Source organism: Anoplophora glabripennis, unplaced genomic scaffold, assembly GCF_000390285.2.
Source record: "Anoplophora glabripennis isolate ALB-LARVAE unplaced genomic scaffold, Agla_2.0 scaffold704, whole genome shotgun sequence".
In the NCBI taxonomy this organism is placed as follows: Eukaryota; Metazoa; Arthropoda; class Insecta; order Coleoptera; family Cerambycidae; genus Anoplophora; species Anoplophora glabripennis.
Window position 1 is genome coordinate 82,455 of NW_019416861.1, and position 27,260 is coordinate 109,714.

The 27,260-nt window shown below is 32.8% G+C and overlaps 2 protein-coding genes across 2 annotated transcripts in view; one reads left to right on the forward strand and one right to left on the reverse strand.

The window, feature by feature from the left end:
• The window catches only part of LOC108914103 (peroxidase), a 46,209-nt gene extending 30,225 nt beyond the window's left edge, over positions 1-15,984 (reverse strand). Inside the window, exon 1 of the mRNA XM_018719818.1 lies at positions 15,798-15,984. The gene's annotated coding sequence lies outside the window, so the exon portion shown is untranslated. The remainder of the gene's footprint in view (positions 1-15,797) is intronic.
• An 8,632-nt stretch (positions 15,985-24,616) lies between these two features.
• Positions 24,617-27,260, forward strand: part of LOC108914099 (proton-associated sugar transporter A) — a 10,359-nt gene continuing 7,715 nt past the window's right edge. The window contains exon 1 of the mRNA XM_018719810.1: positions 24,617-24,804. Coding sequence (XP_018575326.1) covers positions 24,617-24,804 — 188 coding nt within the window. The remainder of the gene's footprint in view (positions 24,805-27,260) is intronic.

Sequence of the window (27,260 nt, forward strand, 5' to 3'; positions counted from 1 at the left end):
TACGAAATTAAACTAAAATTGACTTAATACCACAGACAATATAGCTTATCCTTCAGACCGCGCGCTAAATGCTGGAAATTGGCAACCTAAAAAGGAGGTAGGCTCTCGTTAGCCGGCATCCAGCAATAAAATTTAGCGTGGTAACTCTTCTACTCGATAATAGGAGGCAGTTCTAGCAGTGGCTTTGTTGCCAAATAATAATAACTGCCAATTAAATTTAATGCATTTAATTATGTAATTGAAGAGTTATATGGAACTTATCTTTTGTTTGGAAATGACATTTGTGTTAAGTGCTAAATAAAATAAATCAAGTTAGAATTAAAACTAGGAATTTACCTTATTAGGTAATTATTTATTTCAAAAAATTAAAAAACATGTCCTTAAGAATAGTACCTTAATTTTTTAATTAATAAAATTGTTGGAACATCTAGGGGTGGTTGAATACGAAATTTATTTAAAAAAAAACAACAAATTATCAATCAATGAGAGATAATATAATACGTTCTCTACTGGTGTTGCAATTTTTGACTAACTTTTTTGTTTTTCGAAATACGGACTACGGACCTTTTCCATTCAACGCAGAACGGACAATCAAAACCAGGGGTGTGGAGAGATTTTTTAAATAATTTTTTCGATTCAACGCATCGTTTCCGAGTTATACGGCTTTTTTATCATATGAAGTCACAGTCTTTTTCCAAAATTTATTTTCGACATATGGACTTCGCACATTTTGCTATTTTTTCAATTGTTTTTTCGATTTAATGCACCGTTTCCGAGTTATACACACTGTTGGTCCCATTTTTTTTTTTTTCGACATGCGGACTTCGGCGCTTTTTACTTAGAACCATGGGGGTGTGGGTACACATGTTGCATGTGACCCATTTTTAAGCACAACGTCAAGTACGCCGCCGGACGCACCACGGGGTTCCCGGAAGCCGACTCCTGCAGAGTGGCGCCAGGACGAGGGACTTCTGCCACCGACTACCAAGCTACCTACGACCGACTTCAACCACAGGACACTCTCCAGCAAACTCTCAAACCGTCAACATTACTTTTTCTAAACAAGTTTAGTTTTCAATAAAAATAGTTTATTTGTACCATTGAGAGAGCGTTTTATTCTTGCTGTACTGCGAAAGCAACCCTCAGGAGATTTTTTGATATTTCGAGTCATTTCCAAGTTACGAGCAAAAACTGTTTTTTTTTTCTCTGTGACGTCATAGCTCGATGACGAAGGCTAAAAAGGCCACGCACTCTACCCCACGCTCCCTCCTTAGGTGTCCTGATGATGTTGGGGAAGCCTCAGAAACTCCTGAAGACAGCAGAGAGAAAGAGAGAGAGCAACCCTCTATGACAACAAAATCACTCTATCTCTATCGCACACTATAACTCTATCTGTCTCGCACACAATCACACAAAAATGACAGAAACGAACCTTCCTTTAAAAATACATGAGATTTATCAATATCAGAATAACCCATTTTAATTAAAAAAAAATTAAAATGGGATGATGAGGAAAAATAAAACATAAACTGTATTATTCAAATAAAAATAATGTGCGAAAGTTCTTCAGGAATATCGGCAAATTTATTTTGGAGGAAGAATCCCATCAACAAACACAAAAAAAAATTTATTATTAGAAACCAGGTGTCCAGAAAACAGCCCCGATCTCAGCCCTTTAGACATATTTTTGTGGGGACACTTCAACAAAATATATTATTAAAGACCTTAAAATTTACAAGGATTGAAAGAAAAAATACAGAATGAAATGTTTGATAATTCTGAATTTGTTTTTAAGGCAACAAGTAGTAAATTAAAGCATATTTTCAATGGTATCATATAAATTACTTGCATGTGGAAAATTTGTAAAAATTGGTAGGTATTTTAATATTATTTAATTAAGCAAATTTTGATAATGTCAAAAGAAATGAAGGAAAAGTTGTACATTTACCATACCAAAAAACCATGTACCTACATTCCGCGGCGTACTAATAACCCACTTTGTAAGGTATATTAAATTTTATCATCAAATATTAAAAAAATTATATTACAAGCTGTTTAAAATATCATTACGAATTTTGTTTATTTGGAATTATATTTTCTGCAGTATTTTAATACCAAAAAATTCAAATAGTAGTATTAACGAAATGATGATTAAATAGCCCAACTGTGACACAGAAGCAGAATATCATCTGAAACTACATAGGTATTGGTTGATACTTCAAAACTTTTTATCAGTACCTACATCATACATTTAAATAAATACAGTAACGCAAAAAACAGACATTGATAAAAAAAGTGTACAAAATAAATCCGTAAGTGCGCCTGGCAATATTGCCAAACTATTGTTTATATATTGCTAGGATACGCGTAGGAATGCGGGCCGCTGCATTTGATTCTTCCTAAAATTCGACTGCTGGCGTACTCTATCGGCAATTCGCAAATTTAAAACTGCTGTCCTATTCCAGTAGCGGTCTAGAGCGAAGCTATATTGTCTGTGTTAATACCAATGGCTTCTTAAACTACAAAATAATGGGTTGGGGAATAAGTAATGTTCGTTTTTTTATTCAATTTAAAAAATCACCTGAAAATTAAACTCAATGTCAAATTGACACATCGTGTCATTCGAAACAGACCTAATTGCTCTATCAGATTGTGTTTTTGGTTGCTTCCTTAGATTTAATTCATTTGAAATGGAATGTCAGGTTGATAAAACTGTTCGGAAAATTTGTGCCATATATGGTGATGATGCAATGAATGAAGAAGCCGCTTATCGATGGTTTTTGCGTTCTAAGTAGGTAATTTCAACCTTGAAGACTTGAATCGTTCTGAACGCCCTGTTGAATTTGATTAAGAGCAATCGAATCGACTCCTTCAGGAAAATCCAAGACAATCAACAAGGAAATTTGTTCGGGAGATGGGATGTGATCACAAAATAATAGTAAATCACTTGCATTTGATGGGAGCAGTTCAAAGACTCGGCACTTAGATCTCGCATGTAAAATAATAAGAATCAATGCTCCGCAATTGCCGCTGGTTTTCTCTGTCGTCATCGATCAACACTTGGTTATAAGGAACATTTTCTTCATCGTATTGTCACTGGCGATGAAAACTTAAAACAGCGAAAGAATGGTTAGCCCCGTGATCAAGACCAGAACTTCAGCCTCAAAAGACAATGTTATGTGTTTGGTGGGATTGGAAAAGGATTCTTTATTACCAAACAATCAAACCGTCAACGTAGATGTCCAACAACTACGGCAATTCCACGCGGCTATTCCACAAAAAACCTGATCGGCGATAAGACGTTCTTTTGCAACATGGCAATACGCGACCACATATCGCCAATATGACCAAAAGTTCTGCCCTACCCACCTTACTCTCCCGATCTTGCGCCTTCTGATTTTCACCTCTTCCGCTCTTTGTCAAACTCCTTACGTGGTGTTTCTTTTAACAACTACAATGAGTTAAGGGCTTGGTTGGATGAGATTTTCGAGTGAAAAAAGAAGGATTTCTACAGAAGAGGAATTGACAAACTTGTTAAACGTTGGAAGGAGGTTATAAATAACGATGGATAACACATCACTGATTAGCGTATTGATAATTATAGAAGTAAAAATAAAATATCTTAAATTTGAAAAAAAGTCATTATTTATTCCCCAACCTAAAATTCAAAGTTTTGAAATTTTGTTATTGTTGATTGGGTAATTGACAAAGCATGACAAGAGCTCTTTGTATTATGCCTACGCATAGTGAAACACGGAAGAAAAATCCAATATTTTCCAGAATAAGGGTGTACTATAAAACAAAGTCGCCAATTTAAAATAGAAACGATATCTTTCTTGGTACCGAGATTAGTATTAAGGTACTAAGTAGAATAGATGAACCATATTTGTTCCATCTACTTCTGTGAATAAGGTATGAAGGTATTATTGGTGCAATCCATTTCGAAAATCATGATGTAACTGATGCAAAAGCAGCCACCCGCTCAAAGTATTTAATTCTAAATTGGTAAGATCACTGTCTGGCTGTACTGTTAACTTCTAAGAAATTGACCAGGAATTGAAGCTCGACGGTCATTAGGATCAGGACTTAAGGAACAATATACAGACCTGGCAAAGACTGGGTTTCAGATAGGCGAAAAAAGGAGTACAACAGAAACGAAAAGGAAAATAGGCATGTTAAACAAAGATAGCCATAGTTTCGTTGAGAACGTTCTTCTCGGCGGTACTGAAGTTTTTCGGCGATTTAAGAAAACTGAGAGGTGGTGGATATTTATAAATATGGTTCTGCAATCATTTTCAGTCGGTTGCTACAATTATGCCTAATGCTGATCTCTCTCAAGGGGAGATTTTCCGTATTTTCTTCATTTAAGACGTGATTTTAAAAAAATCAGGGTGATGGGCCAATTCTGGTACCGGATTTGGATTTAGTTCGTCAAAATAAGTAAGAATACATAGGTCTACTCTTTGGAACATATTACATTTTATTTAAATCTATATTTCTAACAAAAAATTCCTATATTTTTTTATACAAGGAACAGCATTGCAAACCAATTTAGTTAATTTTTGCTCATAATTAGAGAATAGCTTAAGTTTCATTAAACTACGTTAAATAATTTAGTAAATTTTGAATAAATGTCTTTTTATAATTTTTTTATATAGTTCACCATCCTGTATGTTGAAAATGAAGCATTCTACGATCTATGTTTATGTATACATTTTGTTTTAAAATATGGACTTCTATCGACTGCTAAATTTTGACAAAAATATCTGAGATACTCTGTATGTATAATATAGCTAGGTACTATTTGAACGAAGAGACCAATTTTGAAATATTTAAAAACAGATTTCAGGTTTATACTTATTTGGAATCATTTAAAATTTGGTTTAAAACGCATATTAACTTTCTAAACGATAAATGAAAATTATAATTATTATTGAAGGAAATGTGCATGCATATGTTTTTAATGAATGACACATTAAAATTAAATGATATAAATTTCACTTAACTGGTATATAAATTATATATCAAGGTACTAAATTAACGAATAATAATAATGCTCAATGCAGCAAGGCTTCCAGTCTGCATTTTTTTTTGGCTGATCTTTTGTCCTATAATTCCGTAATAATCAACAATTATTTTTTCTTTTATAACAATAAACCTGTGTATGCTAAAACGTTTTCGAAACCTTAATGTTGCATATTATACGCATACTTATTTCAAAATTTATTTTACATAAATATAAATCTTGGATCTTTTATTGTCAAACTAATTTCTGTTGTGTAATATTTCACACAAGCCATATAATGTTAACTCACTTCCTTTCTAAAAATTTGTCACGGTCGACAATTTTGTATATCAAAACATAACAACTAATAACATACCATAACTACAATAATATTTGAGTTACAACTGTTTCCCAAATGAGGCAATGAGTGTTGAAATTTCTAATGACATTGCGCAGTACATAAGTACAGTTAGACTTTTTTTTAATGTGAAATGTGTGCCCAAAAAAACAATAAACAATAACATTAATTAATAAGCCTTGTTTCTGTAATTTGTAGCATTATTTAATAGGTAGACTATTTACTTCATTGTTTTTATTGCCAGCACATCTCTACATCAAAATTTTATTGTAAATTTTAAAAATTCGACTGTATTGTTTTGTGGAAATACTGGACAGCTTCTGTACAGAAAGGTGACACACACTACGTGTAAAAATTCTACAAAGTGGGATATACATTAATGATAAAGCAGTACAAAATTGTTTAATATTTAGCACAATTTTTCAAGTAGCAAAATCTTAGTTTTCCTTTTAGTCCGGTCAAATTAGTTACAAAAATAGTGGTCAAATAACGCAAATATTCGACAGAGCTAAATTTTGGTGGAGGCCTTGGCAATACCATTAGAAATAAAGTGTCAAAAGTCCCCATCGATCCCATGTGTGCTAAAAAAGTTATTCTGGGTCAAAGGTCAAAATTTTAGGTTTTTTGGATTTTTTTTTTTTTGAAAGCGGTAAATTTTATCAAAAAAGTAGTTCAGACAAAAATTATAGATCTTACAATTGTCTACAAAAATGGTTCTTATACTTTTCTTCTAAGAATCACCATTCCTGAGATATTACGATTCTAAAAGTTGAAGGAGTCACATTCTACATGATGTGCCCATACAGGGCAGCCCATCGAAAACGTACCGCAAGGCATTACAGGGTAGTAAAGAATTTTTCGGCAAAATCCAAAAACAGGTCAAATTTGTTTCCGAGGGGGACAACTTTTGGTTCAAAAAGCATACCAAAATATTCAACCCCCTAAGTGGGGGTGCTATCCCCTAAATTTTTTCAAATGGGAATGGGGTCAAGTGGGGGGTCATTAGAAAGGGCTTTTAATTCTCTATACATCGATTCTTACTTTTTGAAAATCGATTCATTATTTTAGAAAATATGCAGCTTTGAAAATACGAACAATATTTTTGACGAGAAATGCGAAAATCGATTTAATTTTACTTCAAAACTTACGGTATTAGTCAAGTAAATGCTGAAAATGTTGTCCGCCAACTTGCATACAATGATACAGGTTGTCTTCAAACCGTTGTCGAACATTCTGGAGCACTTGCGGTGTTACTTCGCGACATACATTAATGATTCGTCCTCGCAGATCTTCCAAGGTATCAGGTGGAGTGCTGTAAACTTTGCTTTTAATGTGCCCCCAGAGAAAGAAATCTAAAGGATTTAAGTCGGGTGACCGAGGGGGCCACTCAATTGCACCTCTTCGTCCTATCCAGCGTCCTGGAAACGTCTCATTTAGGTAATTGCGCACATTGAGCGAGTAATGTGGAGGAGCTCCGTCTTGCTGGAAAATCAGTTCGTGTTCATTGTAAGCAGGGTCGTCCTCTATGATATTTGTTAGAGCTGGGTCGATGACATTTTGTAGTAAATCCAAGTACATATCGCCTGTCAAATTTCCAGGAAGGAAAAAAGGACCTACAATGGAATTTCCAAAAATACCTGCCCATACATTCAACTTCTGGGGGTGTTGGGAGTGTGTCTCATGGAAAATCCTTGGATTGGTATCAGCCCAGTAACGACAATTATGGCGATTCACTAAACCATTCAAGAAGAACGTACACTCGTCCGAAAAACACACATTAAAGAGGAAATTATCGTTTATCGCTCGTTCAGTCATTATTTCGCAAAATTGCAAACGACGATCAAAATCGTCTTCATTTAGCTCTTGCACTAGCCGAATCTTATAAGGATGGAATTTGTATTTTTTTAATATTCGTTGGACACTTGTACGACTCACTCCTGTCGCAGTAGCCAATTGCATTGTACTCAGCGTACTATCCATTGCCACTTGCCCCAATACCGCTATTTCCGTAGGTTCATTTAGTACCGGATTTTCAACCTGCCTCTTTTTGTTATGAACGGAGCCAGTTTCGCGAAATTTGGCCACCAATTCGCGAACAATTTTTCCAGACGCATGTTTCTCAGGATGCCGTTGGTTGAACAGTTCGGCGACCCGATTTCCGCATTCATTGTTTTTGAAAAAAAGCTCAATAATTTCTACTCTTTCTGGAATTGAGTACACCATAATTAATCAATTTAAAAGACTCGGCAGTATTGGTACTCTTCAACTACAAGTCACAAGACAGTTATCTAGCAACTTCTTGTGGCCTATCTAAATACGAAACAAAAAGCGGACAATTTTTTGCTCACCAAAATCAGGCTAAAGAATTCGCAAATCAGAAAAAAAAAAAGCGAATTCTTTTGAAGGAATTTACCAAGCTAATACCGTAAGTTTTGAAGTAAAATTAAATCGATTTTCGCATTTCTCGTCAAAAATATTGTTCGTATTTTCAAAGCTGCATATTTTCTAAAATAATGGATCGATTTTCAAAAAGTAAGAATCGATGTATAGAGAATTAAAAGCCCTTTCTAATGACCCCCCACTTGACCCCCATTCCCATTTAAAAAAATTTGGGGGATGGCACCCCCACTTAGGGGGTTGAAGATTTTGCTATGCTTTTTGCGCCAAAAGTTGTCCCCCTCAGAAGCAAACTTTTTCTGTTTTTGGATTTTGCCGAAAAGTTCATTACTACCCTGTAATGCCTTGCGGTACGTTTTCGATGGGCTACCCTGTATATGTCACGTATATACATAGTCAGGCACTTAATACAAGTAAAAATGCCTATTTGTGTCTCTTATATGTATAAACTATACTATTCTGAGAATATACACTCAAAAGAAACTCAGTCCCTTAGTCAATTCCCTCTACACGAATGGCCTTGAATAACATCTGGTTATTCTATTGTAAAAACTTTTGTAAAAATACACGAAATAAGAAATAAGTACAACCATCTTGACTTCCTCCAACATCGGCTTCTGCTAATCAACACTTGTATCGAGTATACTATCAAGTTCAGACATGGATAGGCAATCGACTGAACCCAGAAGATTGGGGTTGGAAATTAACAGATAATACTTTGGAACCGATTCAAACTTTACTCCCACCTGCTCCGGAAAAACTCCTAAACATTATTTTTTGCAATTGCAAAAAAGGTTGTAGTGATAAATGTGGCTGTAGAAGAGTAGGGTTACTGTGTTCTCCGGCGTGTACTAATTGCCAAAGCCAGTCTTGCTCAAGTGTTCAATTAAATACAACAGACGAAGATTCATGTGATTTCGATGAAGAGACAGCTGATTCATCTTCATTTGAACAATTTATGAACGACCAGCAAGAAGAAGAGGAAGAAGAAGAAGAAATCGAAGAAGACATGGCTATTGAAGTCGAGTTTGAAGAGTATGAATCAGATTAAAATATCAAAAACAAATCAGAAGTACAGTCAAAGTCAATAACCAATATCAATATCAATAATCATCATGCAGTTAAAAGAGTATTGTGCCTGAAAATTCCGTCATAACAGTTCGTGGAGTAGGCCTACCGGGGAAACCACGTTAAAAAAAATCGCGCCAAAATACACTACCTCACAGGTGGTGTGGAAATGTGTGCATATCATGTAGAACGTGACTCCTTCAACTATTAGAATCGCGATAACTCAGGAATGGTGATTCTTAGAAAAAAAGTATAAGAACCATTTTTGTAGATAATTTTAAGATCTATAATTTTTGTCAGGACTACTTTTTTGATAAATCTTACCGTTTTCGAAAAAATCCAAAAAACCTCAAATTTTGGCCTTTGACCCCGAATTACTTTTTAGCACACATGGGATCGATGGGAACTTTTGACACTTTATTTCTAATAGTATACCCAAGGTCTCCACCAAAATTTAGCTCTGACGGAAATTTCTTTATTTGAAATGTCTATTTTGACCGGACTATTTGACGGAGATACATTCTTTGCTGTTTTATTATTCTGTTTATTCTGGATAACGTGATTTTTCTACCATATATGTTCACAAAATCACACGAAAATATTATACATATTATGAAAGTTTCACATCCAAGGTACCTCAAATAACCTCAAGAGAGTTTTTGGTAGTTTTAATATAAGAACGACGTTTTAAACTCGACAGAAAAATTACACTTAAATCTATACTATACGTTGTGGAAGTAGTAAGCATTATGGTGGCATTTAAAATAATTGAAATTAATGTTGAATGTTACTCAAACATGCCTTTTAATTAGTTGGAAATTAGTCGAAAATTTCGATTTCCGCTCAACGTCTTTTATTTTCATAGCGTTGGTCGGCTAAATGCCTTCAAGTATAGACAAATCCTTTTTCTGAGATTTCCCAGAAAATTAAGATTGGATTAAGAGTAAAATAAAGTTCCTACCAATTATTAAAAATTCTAAATAATACGATATACATATTTGACATGTTTATTAAATTTTTATGCAAAATTCTAAATTAAAATAAAGCAATTTAATTGCTATTTCTGTCCTGCGGATGTGACGATAATATAAACATTTTCTTTAAATGCAACAATATCGATAACGCCTAGATACAAATTTTTAGAATTCATACCACATACCTACTTGTCGTGGGACATGTTTTCTATACCTACACATTTATGTATTAAATAAAATAACGCAATAAATAGTTTAATTTATACATAATCTTATAAAACGAAAGTGTGTCATATGTATAAAAATGATATAAGTTTCTGGTGTCCACAACAAAGTGCAAAATAAATGTTAGGTAATACCGTAGAGTAACATTCTCTCGACAAATTTGAATACTTGAGAACGACATTCACCTGTTAAATTGTAACGACATTTCTTGTAAATTTTGGTAATGCCTATTAGTAATTTAGATTTAATTAGTTGATTTAAAGGGGACATAGCAGTCATTCAAATAATATGTTGTAATGTTTTAAACATTGACAAACTTTTAAACTATTTTCTTATTTACATACAATTTTCTGCAATGACATATTTTTCACGTTGTCGACCTGCAGTCATTCATTACCTGAATTTTATTTGACAGTTGGTAAACTTTTCATGAAAATAAATTTCGAAAGAAGTTTGCGAAATAAAAAAATTTAAATTTGGTGAATTTCGATAAGTGTTGCACATATATTTGGAAAATATGATATTTCATAATCAACTGGTAGAAACAAACGGCAGTGTTTTTGTATTTTTCACAAAATGTCCATTTTTCATAAAGTTACAGCATTAAAATGCTTGTAAAATAGAATCAAAATAAAATTTAAATGCGTATTAGGTCTTCAATTTTTAATTTCACAAATTCCATTCGAAATTTTTTCTTTGTAAAGTGATGTAATTCATAATCAAAAACTTTAATTTTTACAAAAGCAACTGGTAAATTAAAATTTCGAATACCTCTAGTTAAAATTTTTGTTTATGTAGGATGTGATTAGAAAAGCATTTTATTCCATTTTAACCATGATTTGCAAATGTAAATATGACTACACAAATAAATAATTATTATTTATTGTATAAGTGTTTTCAGTAGTATTTTATCCACGCAAGAATGTTTAAACGCAAGAACGTACTTCGACCGTTTAATATTCTTAAGTGTAGGAAAGGCATTTAAAGCACGGATGCAATACAACGTTTTATCCATAATCACATCATAATCATATTTGTGGAGTCAGAATTATTGGAATTTAATAAAAAAATATTCGCACGATTTGATATTTCTTACTAGTAGGCACTCAGTGAAATGTTATAGGTTTGTTTATATCTACTAGTTGCTATGGTACGTTGTTTATTATCAATTATATAATGTAAACGGTTCTATCTGATTATTTGGTAAAATGCAAGAAAGTAATTGTGTTCCTGTGGCTGTTTTTGAAGAAACTCAAGAAGCAATTTTCCATTTATTGCCAGCGAAATCCAGGGAACATTACGAAAAAGTGTTCGCCGAATTTAACGAATGGAGGGGAAACGGAGAGTAATGACAATAAATGAAGAATTCATGCTATCGTATTTTTTAAACTTGAAGAAAAAATATGCAATTTCATCTATGTGGTCGAAGTATTCGATGTTGAAGACTACCATAAAGGTCTACAAAAATAAGATATTGGAAAATATAACAAGCTTATTGCTTATTTGAAGAGTGAATCGAGAGGATACAAAGCATAAATAGCTGCAGTATTGGAAAGAGCACATATCGAAGAATTTTTGACTTGGCTTCCGATAAAGAATATTTAATGATTCAGATAATATCTCTTTACCTTTTACATGTTGTATAGTACAGAGAGATCGAGAATGATTGACCGGATTCTGAACGTACCCTGTCTCAGTTGCTATCAAAACTGATTTCCGTTTGCTAAAATTACTTTTTTCCGTGCAATTTCATGGTGTTCTGTGGCGATTTCACAATTTGACGTTCTGTTCATTGGCGCACGGATTTTTTGGCTTGAATATTATTTTGTAGATTTTGTTGTTACCTGATATATTTTGGGACATTATAAAACAGTATTTTTCAATACTACAGTTAGAGTAGGTGGATACTATACGTGAGTAATTAATTTATTGCGTATGTTGTTTCCTAACCTAATCGGTTTTTTAATTTAGGTTAACATGGCATTTTCATTAGAACATGATAAATTTCTTCTGGAGGCCTATTTTCGTAGTGGACAAAACAATGGTAATGGTTGGAAATATTCGATGAATTCGTGTCATTTACAATTTCAAGAACAATTTCCAAATGATGAAATTGATTATGAAATTTTTTCGAGACACGTGAAGAGATTAGTGGAACGCTTCCATAACACTGGAAGTGTTTGTAGAGGAAAATCTCCAGGCAGAAAGTCTATTCTTACAGAGGAAGTCTTGGAAGATGTTGAAAACCGCTTACGAGCTAGTCCAACCAAATCACTACGTCGGTTATCTGCTCAAACAGGTACTTAATAACAAATATTTATTCTAAAATTTGTATCATTATTCCTAAATTGTTTATAGGAATATCATATGGATCATGCCATAAAGCAGTAAAGAAGTTGCATTTTCATCCTTATAAAGTTAGTGTTGTGCAGGAACTACTTCCGTTAGATTTTGGAAAACGTGTGCAATACTGTAATTGGTTTAACGAAAATCTGAATGACGACGATATTCTAGATCTAACATTTTTTTCTGATGAAGCGTGGTTTCATTTAAGTGGGTACGTAAACTCCCAAAATTATCGCTCTTGGAACACAGAAAACCCTAATATTTTGCGTGAAACAACTCTGCACCCTATTAAACTTGGTGTTTGGGTAGCTATGTCACGTAGAAGAATAATCGGACCATATTTTTTCCGTGAAAATGTAACTGGGCAGGTATATCGGCAGCAAATATTGTTACCATTTTTTGAGGAACTTCACGACGATGAAATCCATCATGGATACTTTCAGCAAGATGGCGCAACAGCTCACACCTCTAACGAAACTTTAGAGTTGATTAGAGAGTATTATGATGATCGAATAATTAGTCGAGATAGATGGCCACCACGTTCTCCTGACCTTACACCCCTAGACTATTATTTATTTGGTTTTTTAAAAAATTCAGTATTTGCTCAACGGTTACACACGATTGAAGAACTTCAAGAGGCAATTACAAACGAAATTAGGAGTATTACACAAAATGTTTTACAGAATGTATTTAATAATATGAAAAGAAGAATTAATACCTGCTTGAACAACAATGGACATCATATTGAACATTTATTGTAAAAATATAGATATTTTTATGGATTTTATGTAATTTTAAGGTAAAATATTCAATAAAATGTGAAAAAATTCCAATTACTCTGTTATTATATATTGCATGTAACTGTTGTTTATTGCTCTCGGTCATACAGACAATCCTACCATCTAACATAATCAAGCACTTCCAACTGCTTGCATTTGCTTGAAGCAAATTTTTTTAAGACACTTTTCCTGAATTTCGACAGCTAACTAAAATGTTCAGCATAAATTTTTGGGCTGGATCGCTTGCGCTGGATATTCAGAAGTGTGAAAGCAGTAGCTGCAAAATAGTCGTCTTATAAGCATACAGCAGTTTGCTTTGATGAAAAACAGCAGCTTGCAGCGTATCGCTGTATAGCTGAATCGTCTTAGATGCCAAGAATGTAGCCACAATAGTGCTTCTGTTTTAAAATTAACTCATAACGTTTTAAAAATAAAATCGCTGAAGCACTTACAGTCGTTATTCAAAATTAGCTACATCAAACTTTGATTTAAAAGTTTTTCTAATTGTAAATGAAATAAGAATTTTGGAAAAGTTAGGCTAAACCTACATTTGATTCTGTCATCCTCTTTAATAATAATAACAATAATAACATTTATTGGTCCATCAGTATTGCTTAATTTGTGAAATAACTTTGATTTTTGTTAAATAATTGATATTTTTATTATGAATTTCCATTTTGACAGTAACCTAATTTATTTGACGTTTGAACGTAATTATTTGTTTACCATTAAAATCCCTCAACCTGCGCTCATGATTCTAGTATTGGTATCAAAAACTGGTATGCCGCACATCAAAAATCAGTATGAGGCGGCACGGTCAATCATTTTCGATCACCCTGTAGCATACAGTGAACTTTGAATTATTTTAAGTTACACTAGAGACGTATAGGACGTTGGCAGTTACCTACTTGTTTCAATACCTGACACCGAGACGGGCATTTCAAGAAATTTTACAATTATTGAAGAAGGATTTTGCGTAAATGCTGTTGAAGTATGCAGAAAATATATTTCTCTGCGCCCAATTCGCCAGACAGATTCTTTTTAAAATCAATCAAAATTGTTGGAATCAACACATTGACAAAGGTATCCTCAGTAGTTGCTTCATTCCTGAATATCGCAAATTCAGAAGCATATACCGGCCATTGTATGAGGTGCACTTCAACAACTTTATTGGACAATAAAGATGTTGATCTTACAACCATCAAACAGCATGGCATATGGAAGAGCTCCTCTGTGGCAGAAAGTTATGTTGAGGAGTCTATATCTAACAAACTTGATGTTGCAAGGAAAATCGAAGAAAAATATAACTGTTCCTTACGAAAAGAGACATCCGTAACTTGTGCAAACTCTTCGCAATCTTCTGCAGATGTTATGCGTTCCGAAAATGATGGCAAATGTGATAAAACAAAAAAACGAAATGTCTATTACTATAAAAATGTAAATGTTAATGTTAATAAGTAAATAAATTAAATTTGATTTATTTATTTATTATTTTTTCATTATTCTACTAGTGAAATACAATTACTTTATTCCACTAGTGGATAAAGTATCACTTTAGACGGTTCATATGTGTGGATAAAAATAATTATGATTCTTTAAGAATATATTGGATGCTTAAGAGATGTAAAGCCTTTGTTTTACATAAAGTAACAATCGGTATACTTAATAACAGGGGACAATATATACTGTTAATTAACTTCACTTTCATAACTTTAATAACATGTACTAACATTGTTACTTAGTCAAACGTACTAATAAATCACAATTACCTATGAAAAATAAAAGGGTATTAATGTGTATGTGGCTTGCTTTTTAAATTTAATTAGTCCATTTTAACATGTTAGATAAATTGTTCAAGTTCGTTTCAGTCGACTTCCCTACAAAATTGTAATTCAGGATATTTTTGCACGAGCATTGTGTTCAAGTTCAAGAATCACCCTCTTAAATATTTTACACTTATTTAGTTACACCCTGTATAAATTCGTAATTGTTTTTGCAAATTCTTGGTAAATCATTTTAATTATTTCCCCCGAATAACATTCCCGCCGACGTAGGTGTTTTGTCAAGGGCAACCTTAAATTTGTTACAAGTGGTAGACAAAGTTCCAATGCATCAGTTGCTCAATTTTTTTACTTAAGTATGTTTAGGTCTTAAGACATCGCAAATTAAGTATCGGATTTTGTACTTAACATTTTCAAGGAAACAGTTTAAAAAGACCTTTTTTAATATTCCGCAACATCAAAAATAACAAACATGTACCTAAGTACCTCTATAAAATTAATAAAAAATTAGCAACGTATTTTTTTTTTTTCTTTATTAGCATCCCAATTTAAACCAGCAAAAACATTTTTTCAAACTGTCAAATTAGAATACCCTCGGACCATCGTAAAACAGTGAGAGGGAAAACTCCCGCTCGTAAGTTAAAATTACATTTTCCCCCATCGCGTATAATATAAATACCTCAATATACTTATGTTATTTGCGTAAGGCAAAGAAAAAATATAAATAGTTATCAAATTTAGATATTATACACAAAATGTTATATATCCATTTACATATTATTTTGAAAAAGCCCCGTATTGGTTTTCCTTGCGTATTTAAGCGCGAGAATGAACCGATACATATAATTTCTAATAGTTGCTTACCTTCTTAATCCAATAATAAATTTATGGCACTATACAGTCAAACATAAATAATCCCAAACCTGGACAGAATGCGCACTGAACAAAAACTGCTACTGAGGAACCTTGTCAAATACAACCCTAACTTATAACACTAAGAACGAAAGAGAAAGTATTAATATTAATAGGTACTTCGAGCGACTGAGTAAGGGAGCTGTCTTCGGCTATCTGTATGTATGTAGTTACTGGAAAGTTTGACTGTACCACGCCTTATGTGTTCCTTTTGGCGAAGGTAAACCGGAAAATCTCGTTGTTTTCAATAGTACAAAATTTAGGGCACATAGCGTTAAAATCTGCAAGAGATTCGCAGTTTCGTTACTCATATTCCCAACTTAATTTTTTAATTTACCCCTAGCAATTTCGACATTTAACAACTATCATAAACAACAATTAAAAAAAACTGTTCATATTTGTGCTATTGAATATCTCATTTTCTTCCAGGACATTGATGCATGTTATTTTACTACTAAGTGACGTTTCGTAACACAGCAAACAAAAACAGAAATGGTATTTTTTCGACTAAATGTTGCTGCAACTCAGTTACACGTTAAATTGACGGAAAACACGCTTTTATATGTTGTTTTTTACTAAATTCGATGGAATTACCCAGAACATATAAAAACTACTGTGAAGTTTATAACGATTTTTTTAAATTAAAGTAAATTTCACGGTCAGGTAATCCTACAAGTTCCTTTCCTTATCATCGCAGTGTATTTGGGAGATGTATTAAACAAATAAAAATATTCACATTGATATTTTTGTATCAAAACTATTTAAGTACAATATGAACATATACAGTGTGTCTCGCGGTGACGACCCATTAGAGTTATTTCAGAGACTACTTCGATTTGAATTTTGAAAATTTGGGATACCGGGTTTTCGGGCATACTCTTCTTAACTAAAATAATGGCGTCCACGTACCACTTCTGGTTATACCGGAAGTCGCCATCAAATTGCCAATTTTAAATGGAACACCCTATATATTATTGCAATTTTGAATCCTACATGTTATTTTAAGTGGGCTTTCATGAACTTTCCCTATTTCTAATATTAACCGTTTTCGCTAGTACTTAATATTTTTCAAACTAATGGAGAGAAACCATGTGTATTTTATAGTAAGAAGATAAAGCAACAATATTTATAGGGGAGATAGCTAGACACCTAAGCTTCCCATCCACACTTCCAAAGTGGCTTAATTGCATACAGGGTGTTAGAAATTTAATGCCGAGTTTAGTTAACTTCAAACCTTCATAAGTCAGTTTTTTTAAATAAAAAACCCTGCATACTTTTCTATATTCTGATACACAATTTTATTCTCTTTCGAACGGTATCAGGATTCCCTATACCTATCACTTCTAGTTTTTAAGTTATCTACTATTTTTTGTGTAATCATCTAAAATCATGTAAGTACTGAGCTGTGGAATTTTTAGCAAAACTTCAAAACAAACAACTAAATTGTCACCAGTTATTTATTATTATTTATTCACAGACGTTGCGATGGGATTCCAAGCAGAACATTTACAGTTGTTAATGAGACATATCCCAATTTTCCACCAATGAGCAGAATAAAGTTAAGAAAAATTCTAAAATATCGACTTCATACATAGTAATACACAATTTTAATTATGTATGTTGATAATAATAACCACCGTTCATACTCTAGTTGATTTGTTAAAATTCTTCTTAACTTTTTTCTTCTCATTGGTGGCATTTGGATATGTCTCATTAAAAACTGTACATGTTCTACTTATAATCCCATTGCAACGTCCGTGAATGAATAATAAATTTAAAATATCAGCATTTGAATATGTATTATTTTCCATTTCATATAAACACAAAGTTAAACTGTCACTGCAAGAGACTAGCAACAAATTGACAGTTTAGTTGTTTGTTTTGAAGTTTTGCTAAAAATTCCACAGCTAACCTCGCAAGAAATTACATGATTTTAGGTGATTACACAAAAAATAGTAGATAACTTAAAAATTAGAAGAGATAGGTATAGAGAACCCTGATACCGTTCGAAAGAGAATAAAATTGTGTATGAGAATATGTATAGAAAAACATACAGGGTGTTCCATTTAAGAAAACCGATTTATGAAAGTTTGAAGTTAACTAAACTCGGCATTAAATTTCTTGCACCCTTTATGCAATTAAACCGCTTTGAAAGTATGGGTGGGAAGCTTAGGGGAAGACATAAAATTCTTGGAAAAGCCAATGACAATTCTACTACACTTTTCAGAGATTACATGGTAGAGATAACTCTAGAGAAGCTTAACTTGCCACTCCTGATGCTCATGTCTGGAATCGGTTCGTCTAGCTCACTGGGGAGGACTTGAAAAACTGTGCTGTTGTCTAAGAAAATCTCAAGAAAAAACATAGAAATCAACATGTTCAAATATGCACAGAGAGTCAAGCAACTTTACAAGCGCAATCCTGGAGTAAATATGTCAATACTCCATCCTTGTTGAGGCGTTATCACACGTCACAGCAATGGAAGAGTCGACGTTTTAGCCGGACAGAATTCAAGTAATCAATTCTTGGAGCTTGAACCAGTTCCGGCTATATCTGTAACATAATCCATTGAGTATTGGATCAAAGAACAGTTGGACCAATATGGTTTACCATAGGCAAGGTATTACATAGACAGCCCTTGGATTGGAGCAAATTTGAAAATTGGGTTGTCCAACAAAAGCGCCATTAAGATTGTCACAGGACTTCTGTGGATCATGGACATCTAATCAAGCATCTTAACATAATTTATCTGACAGCTAGCGCTAAATGCAGGATACCAAGATGGGGAGATGGGGGGACAATGGCGAAGGATATGCATGTTTAATGGTGATAAAACAAATATCTGAGGGTAGCATATCTGTCACTTCAGAACATCAGGAAGCCTTCAGCAGAGCTAGTACATAGCATGGGGATGTTCTAAAAACGGCGGCATACATAATGAGTTGTATCTGAGTGCTGATGCGTTTCACAACAACGACAACAACAACTAGTCTTGTAGGGTAGGGTAAAAGGCATATCTTCGAGTCAGAGGTGATGACAGTAGCGGTTCACTGTAGGGTAACGTGCATTTTCAAATTCTTCTTTTCAGAAAACCGTCTTACCAGATTGTTGTTCTCACAAGTACCTCGATGCCTTCGAAATTCATTGCATTTCCTTCATCTAATACATGTTAGACGATGGCTAACTTCTCAGACTTGTCGAATCTTAAGGTCCTTTCATATTTGTTCTTTTTTATGATAACCGATCTCTTTGTCCACTTGCATAATCCTTCCAGCATTCACATGGTCTGCAATATGCCCCAGGGGTGAACAGATGGTAAGGCCTTTTACCTACTGACTTTCTCTACAATACATTGGTAAAGCGATCTGTTACGTTATGAACATAGGTCGAACATATTGACTGCTGATCTTCGTTCTGTTTATCACATTCTTTTTAGCACCTCTAAATTTGATGACTTATTTGACATTTAGGTGTTTAGCCATAGTAGAAGAACTAAGCTGACGTAAAATAAATGATTATCGAAACTATGATCGTTTTTTCCGTTACACTTTCTAAAATTTTGGACATTGTAAGGAGAATGCTAATAATTGGAGGCCATTTGGTCATTTACGTTTAGATAAAGGCACAACATATTCCATACATTGGAAAAGTATTTGTTTTTAATTTAGAAATATGTATCAAATACAGCAAAATGTACAGAAATACAAGTTGAATTGTTTTGATATTTATTTCGCCAATATCAACGGAATTAGATTGTAAAGTGCTAATTATATTTAACAGTTCTGTTTTCATTAGTCATTTCAAAAAATGATGATGAATAAAGAGTTTTCATCACATTTCATAAAATTACAATATTTACAGCGTTAATATGGCTTGTTTAGATCATCTTTATTTTCCAAAACCTACTGAATTTTAAATTTTTCTAAATATTATTTTTTATTTATTTAATAATTTAATAATTAATGATAATTTTATTGGCAATGTTTCTAATTTACTTACATTAATTATAATCTATGTTGTTAGTTGACCGATAGGTACGTGCGGAGTAACTGTTATTATTAATAGCTGTTTTACATTGACAATTTATTGATCAATTAATTCATGAAGTCGCTTCATCAAGAAATTGGACAAGTGTAATGCACCAAATCTGCTGTCAAATAACTTCATGAATTTACTCATCAAGTTCTTGACGAAATAGAGCATGTCCTAATTTTCGTCAATTTCTTCGTGAAGTTCAGAAGTACCAACCCAACAGATTTCTAGCCTCAGATCAGTAATGAGGTTATGTTATTGGAATATGTAAATAATTGTGTGGCGTACTAGTTTTGCATTGTTTCTACTGATTTGTTACTTACAAAAATTAATATTTATATAATATGTGTCAGAACGGTACCGCTGTTGTATAACTATAATTATGAGTGGAAAGGGTGACATTTTTGAAATTTATTTGCTTCTTGGATTCATTTGTAGAACTGATTCATACGTCAAAAAACTTGACAAAGTCTGTAGCAGTGTAAAACTACACTGTTTACCAATAAATTCGTGAAGAACTTCGTCAATTTATTCATGAATAAATTGTCAATGTAAAACAGCTTTAATAAATTGAAATATTGCTGCAAATAAAACGTTAGTAACAAAAATACTGCACTTTTCTACAAAAATATCAAAAAAGTAGGAAAACGCAATTTATAAAAGAAAAATTTGGAAGGAAATACAAGGTGCGATTTTGTAAAGGCATAATCCCTTATTTAATTGTCATCTTACGACAATCAGAACCTATTCTGTCGCATATTTAGATAGTCTCATAGAAAGATATAACTGAGCTACCATTAATTTGCACCACTTATTACATTATTCATTCAAAGTGAATTATACTATAACCAAGGTTTTCCTTTCGCTCTACCGATTAAATAATTTAAGGTACGTTTAATATCCTTATATTTACGAAATGATTGATCTAAATAAGATCAAATGGATAAAGAGATTATATATTCAAGGTTTTTTAGCCATAATGGTTCATTAAACACTGATACGTTGCATACGTAGGAGTTAATACCGTCAAATTTATAATGTACTTCCACAAAATAATGCATAATAATTGAAAAGAAAGTAGGTGAAACATAAATTTTAGAAAAAATTGTTTACAGATATCAATTTTTATACCCATACTTTTATGTTTAGCATTAGAAACGATCTACGACGCTTGAGAAGATTTTTTTATTGGTAATTTTCCCTATAATCTGAAATAGAAAATAATAGCTTTTCGACAACGTTAAAATCAATGTAAGTTTATTAATAATAATTGTCAACAATAACATTTTGATTTTTAATTAATTTCCAATCCTTTTCAATACCAAAATACGTCCTCCAGAATCCATAAGAAGCGTAATCTGCACTATTAACAGCCTAACTATACCTTTTTTAGGCGCTTTTAAAATTTTGTATTTGCTAGTTCCAAAACATTGGAATGATCCCGTTACATATGGTCTTTGCTATGGCTCTTCATTCTTCTCTGCCATGCCTCTCTTCTTCATGCTTCTGCCATTAGATTCTCATACATCTCCCAATATCCAGAAGACGTCAGTTATAAGTCCATTTCAGGTTTAAATGTCCCAGGAATAGTATGGATGTTCAGGGGATGTCCAACACTGTACATTTCTTCAACGTCCCTAGAAGTACATCCGTTGGACATTGTCGACTTTGGGATCATTAAAATGAAATAATAATAAGAATGTTGTGATTTATGAATACACTTAAGTACAACATTTGAGCTTAAACCTAGGAATCCTTCTACAAGATATATTGTAAGTTATAAAATAACATTCAGATCGACAATGGTATTCCAAATTCATTAACAAACTGCTAAATAAAAAAACGTTTTAACATTTTTTCTCATGCAACCATTTATCAATAAACGAACTCAAAAACAAATTTCGCGGTAAATCTTCTGAGGCGGTACTTGTCATTTCTGTTGGTTTTGTATACAGGGTGTAGCGTGTATAATCTATAAAAAAATAAACTACAACTTCCTGATGATATTTGTAATAGAAAACTCTTATACGAAAAAGTTCTACCTTCGCGTTTTTTTTTGTAAATTAAAGTTCATTTATTCAACGAAAATGAAGGCCGACCCTGTGTTATTTATTAAAAACTTTGGAAATGTTTTTATGCGACCCGAGATGCAACCTTATAATTTAAATCGGTATAATCTAATACTAGTAATACTAAAGAATGTTAGGTTACATTGTCAAAAAATTTGTGCAGTCAACTGATTTTGTAAAGAAGTAAAAAATAAGAATAGCGTCCCAATTACATTAAAAACGAGATTCTTATTTTCTTATGCTTGTGCTTGTGCACAAACTAGTTTTACAATGAACCGAGAAAACAATGCATTTACTATTTCCGAACGTGTCGATGTGGTGTTAGTGCATGGTGCACCGGAGAAAATGCACTCGCAGGAACAATTGCTGCAACGTCAGCCTGCATGTGTAAATACAATCCTACAGTGCATTCAGCGGCTGCGAGATACGGGAAGTGTTATTCCTCGAGGAGAAGGACGTGGTCAGCAAGTGAACCATAATATTGAAGATGCAGTGTAGGAAAATCTTGACGAAGACCCCACAATTAGTACTCGACGACTGGCACAGCAGGTAGGAACCTCATCTCGTACCGTACATCGCATCCTAAGGCGCCAGCTGTTCCACCCCTATCATCTGCAACCAGTTCAACAGATTTTACCCCCGGATTGTGATTAACGAATACGTTTTTGCAGATTGCTTTTACGGCAATGTGCCAATCAAGTAGACTGGGTGCGTCGGTGTCATGCCTGTATCCGCGCTAATGGGGATTAATTTCAACATTTTTTCTAGAAATGGTAAGTTTTATTTCATTTTGTTCCATGTTTTAATGCACGCAGTTGGCAACTACAGATGCTTACGGATGTGGTTTTGTTTGCGAACTCCTGCAGTAACAACAATACATTTAAGATAGTAATTACTATTACTTATTATAATAAGAAAATATCAGTTTTTTTCAAAAATCTATTTTTCTTAGTTTGTACTTTTGCATTTAAAAATTCCCCAAGTATCTTTCTATCTTTCAACGACGATTTGTTTACGCGGCTGGTCTACAGCACGTAACTCATCGTACAGTACAGCACACGGACAGTACCGTTCCAGAGAAAATATTTTGATCCATAATTGAACTTTAATTTACGAAAAAAAACGCAAAAATAGAACTTTTTAGTATAAGACTTTTCTATATCGTTAGGAAGCTGTAGTTGAATTTTTATAGACTATACACACCACAGCCTGTAGTGTTACGCTGGAATGTATGAAGAAATTATTATAGCCTTCAATATAAAGATATTGTTAAAATGATCTTTGATTCCTTGCTCTCTTGGTCTCCCAAAAATAAGTTTTAGTACCATGTTAAGTCACTACACAAAATGTGAATTTTTGTGCTGTACACGTAAGCCATTTTTGACACTTGAAAAACTAATGTAAACACTATCGCAAAGAGGTTAATACTAAAATCGGATTTCAGTATTCGGAATCGCCTGTGGCCACGTGGAGAGAGAGAACGCATTGCTCACAGCGCACAATGCGAATGACGCTGGAGACTACAGTAGCCCACCGATGTAAGGGCTGAAAATACTACAACTTCAATCAATTTCTTCTCGGAAACTATAAGGATTTTACAAAAATTTCTTTCTATTTTTCATAACGCATCTATTCCCAAATTTTTTCGGATAAGTTTCGAATCACGCTGTATATTATACAGTACACCTCTGATAGTAGACAGCGTTGTTTTTAAAGGAACTATATGTTAGCCGTTCATAATGGGTTTCCTGCATAAAGAACACGAATTGCAGGATGGCATTTTGTTAGATTTAATAGTTAAGCCTACGAAATCCATGAAGCCTTCAAGTTTAAGCCAATTAGACTCGGAATTACTGGCAAGCAGTATTCTAATTAAATTTCATCATGCAGAAGAATAATGATAACTTGTTACCCAACATCGTGGTAATAATTTGAAATGATTTCGAGTTCTTGGGAATATTTATTAGAAAATTGAACAAGAATATACCTTGTTTCAATGGGATACATTTTAAAGAGAGATTAACGAGATAAAGTCAAACATATCTTCAATTTTATTGTTTTTTTATGAAAACTGATTAGTATAATTTTCTTCAGGTAATTTTGATAGCGGAAGGTGGTGCATCTTATGTTACTTTTGTATTCCGAAAAGCAAGTAAAAGCTCCCAGAACGAAGAAAGACGTAAAGAATTTTCGAAACGCTTGCATCTGTCAAATTTTTTATAAAAAACCGATTATCTCGAAAATGGTCAAATTTAGGTACAGGGAAGCTTTAACATTTTTGACTTATCTTTAATTTATCTTGTCGACAATGCAATAATATATAGGGTGTTCCATTTAAAATAACGAAGTTGACAGCTACTTCCGGTATAACCGGAAGTGCTACGTTGATGGAATTATTTTCTTTGAAGATAACGTATCTGATAACCCCCGTAAACAAAATTTCAGAGTCATATTGTTTTTGGTTCCTCTGAAATGTTTAATAGGCCACTTACCGTGAGGAACCCTGTATAAATAAATTTTTCCACGCGGTTCTGCAGTATGGCAAGTATTTACCATCAAAATTAAGTTACATTTGTTTTACTGCGCAGGATTCTTACAGCAGTATTTTGAAACTTCCAGTCAGTTTCCATATCGAGTGGTGATGTTCAATATTCGGTTCGGACGCATATAATGGCTGAAAAACTGCACGAATATCAAGGAAATATTGGAAGATTACATGAATTTAGAAACGTAATACGTGAAAAATATTCACATTGGAAAGAAAATAAACCCCAAACGATACTCGATTTTATTAGAAAGCAAGTTGTTAATGTGAAATGTGAACAAGATGAAAATGAAGATTTTTCTCATATATACAGGTAAATCAACTATATTACTCGTATCATTGCTTGTTGAACTTTTACTTTTGGCAGCAAAATATACCTAAATATTTATTCTATAAATTTATTAGCGAAAAAGTACATTAGATCCATAGCTATCTTGACTTTATCCACTCCAAAACACGACAAAGTACAGGATATTCTCTTAAAACAACCAAAAGTTTGGTTTATATACTAGATAGAAAGGCAAAAAATAATAAGGAGCAGGATGTTATCTTGTACACACATACATACTTAAAAATTACCAAATTCTTCTCATTGTAATATGTTTTTAGTAAATTTAATGGCACATCTCAGTATGTTACCATAATTAAATTGTTTTTTCAACAGATTATGAAATTTTTGACACTTCACACACACTTGCTAGTGGCATCTGTAAGAAGTTTAAAATAATTTAGCTGAGTTAAATACAGGATGTAAATAAATAAGTACGAAAAAATTAAGGAGGTAATTCCCCATTTCATGTAAAAAAATTTTTTCAGACCTCTGTGACATTCAAAACGAGAGACAAAAATTTGATCTTTATTTTTTTGCTTCCCCAAAATGTAAAATATATTATAGGTCTGTTACTTGTTCCGAAAATTTGACTCAATAATAAAAATGTCTATTATTTTATTGTCTAGGTATTATTTGACGTCGGAGCTGAGGAATTTTTATAACATGCCTGTTCGTAAATAATTTAAAAACATTTTTCGCTTTCCTTAGGTCGATGGGAATAATAACATAATTGTTATTGAAAGAGTTGATGGGAATACATAACAGTAGTCAGTTTTCTTTTTCTCTATAATGAATTACTTTCCAGCCAATTATAAACCGTAACACATGCTACCCAAAATATGTGAAATAACAACATTGTTGTAAGGTGGTGGCGTCTACAATGTACTTTTACAGTATTATTTTTATGCTCCAACGACGTTCTGCAATGTAGAATGTTCTTTTTTTTTGTTGAAAGACATAAACACATATAAAACACATTCAACTTCAAAAGACAGAAAAATATATTTGTGGCGACAATTCTACCCACTGCATATGTTTATTCCACACGAAAGAAGATTTACTTGCAAAGAGTCTTTAAACTACACAGTCCACTAGACATTGAGATTTTGCGTACTAATGTAAAGAACATATTATATACAGTCATAACCAACTATCAAAATTTAAGAAATATGTAGTTTAAAACACGTACCACCCTTTGGCAAAATAGACGCGAACTCTTGACTTTTCTTTTTATCGTATTACGTTCTTATCCCAATTGTTATTATTCCGTTGAATAATATATTATATATACAGGGTGTCCGTTAAAGAATAGGCCAAACTTTACCATTAGATTCTACGACGAAAATTAGTGGGGAGAGGTCATATACAGTGTTGCTCATAAACGTTTACTTTTCGAGATACAGGTTGTTGAGGTTGAAAAAAAAAACATTTTCTTTAATATCTTTCGACTATTTCAAGCTAATTTCGTAAAATTTCGTATCCGGGGGTTTTTTGGGATGAGAAATTCGAATTTATAAACGACTTCGTTGTACCTTTACTGCTATAAAAAGAATTAAAGACAATATGTGTGTGGGTCCGGACTTAATACCAGCTTTTTTAGTCAGAGGTTGCGCGACCGCATTTAGTGGACCTCTTGTTAGTACAGTCATTGAAGCTGAAAATCAGCTGTAACCTCCGAATTCTTTGAAACTGCATGGATTTGTATGAAAATTTAGAATAAAGCTCAAGTTCAAAAGTGACATAAGCCAGATTGACGCATTTTGTTTTTTAGGGGTAAAAAAAAATTAAGTTTTAAGCATTTTATTGATAAAAATCTTGTTCAAGCACAGATTAAATAATGTTCCATGTCCTCGAACATATTTTATGATATATTTGATCTTTTCGACCCTTTATTTAACCCTTAAAAACTACCTCTATGCAAAAAATAAAGATAAAAAATTACTTTTTAAAGATTTGGAATGATTAAATCGTGCAATTATTTAAAATAAAAGTTACCTTATAGCAAATAAAAGAAGATTTTCCTTTTCAACCCCTGTATTGACAAAAATGATAAAAAATTACTTTTTAAAAGATTGGAATGCTTTAACGGTGCATTTATTTAACATAAAAATTCCCTCATTGCTTATGAAAGACACTTTTCAACCCTTATAAATCACCCCTGTGCTAAAAAAATGATAAAAAAATTACGTTTTAAATCTTGGAATGCTATAATTGTGCAATAATTTAAAATAAAAATTCCCTTATATTGTTTATGAAATAATATTTTACTTTTGCAATTTTTAACTCTTATAAACTACCCTTTTACCAATATTAATGTAAAACATTTTTATTATAATCGATTTTTAAATATAATCAATCATAAAAAAATGCTACGCTGCATATAAATATCACACTAAATTTTTTGACTAATTTTATTTGTATAATACATATAATATAAT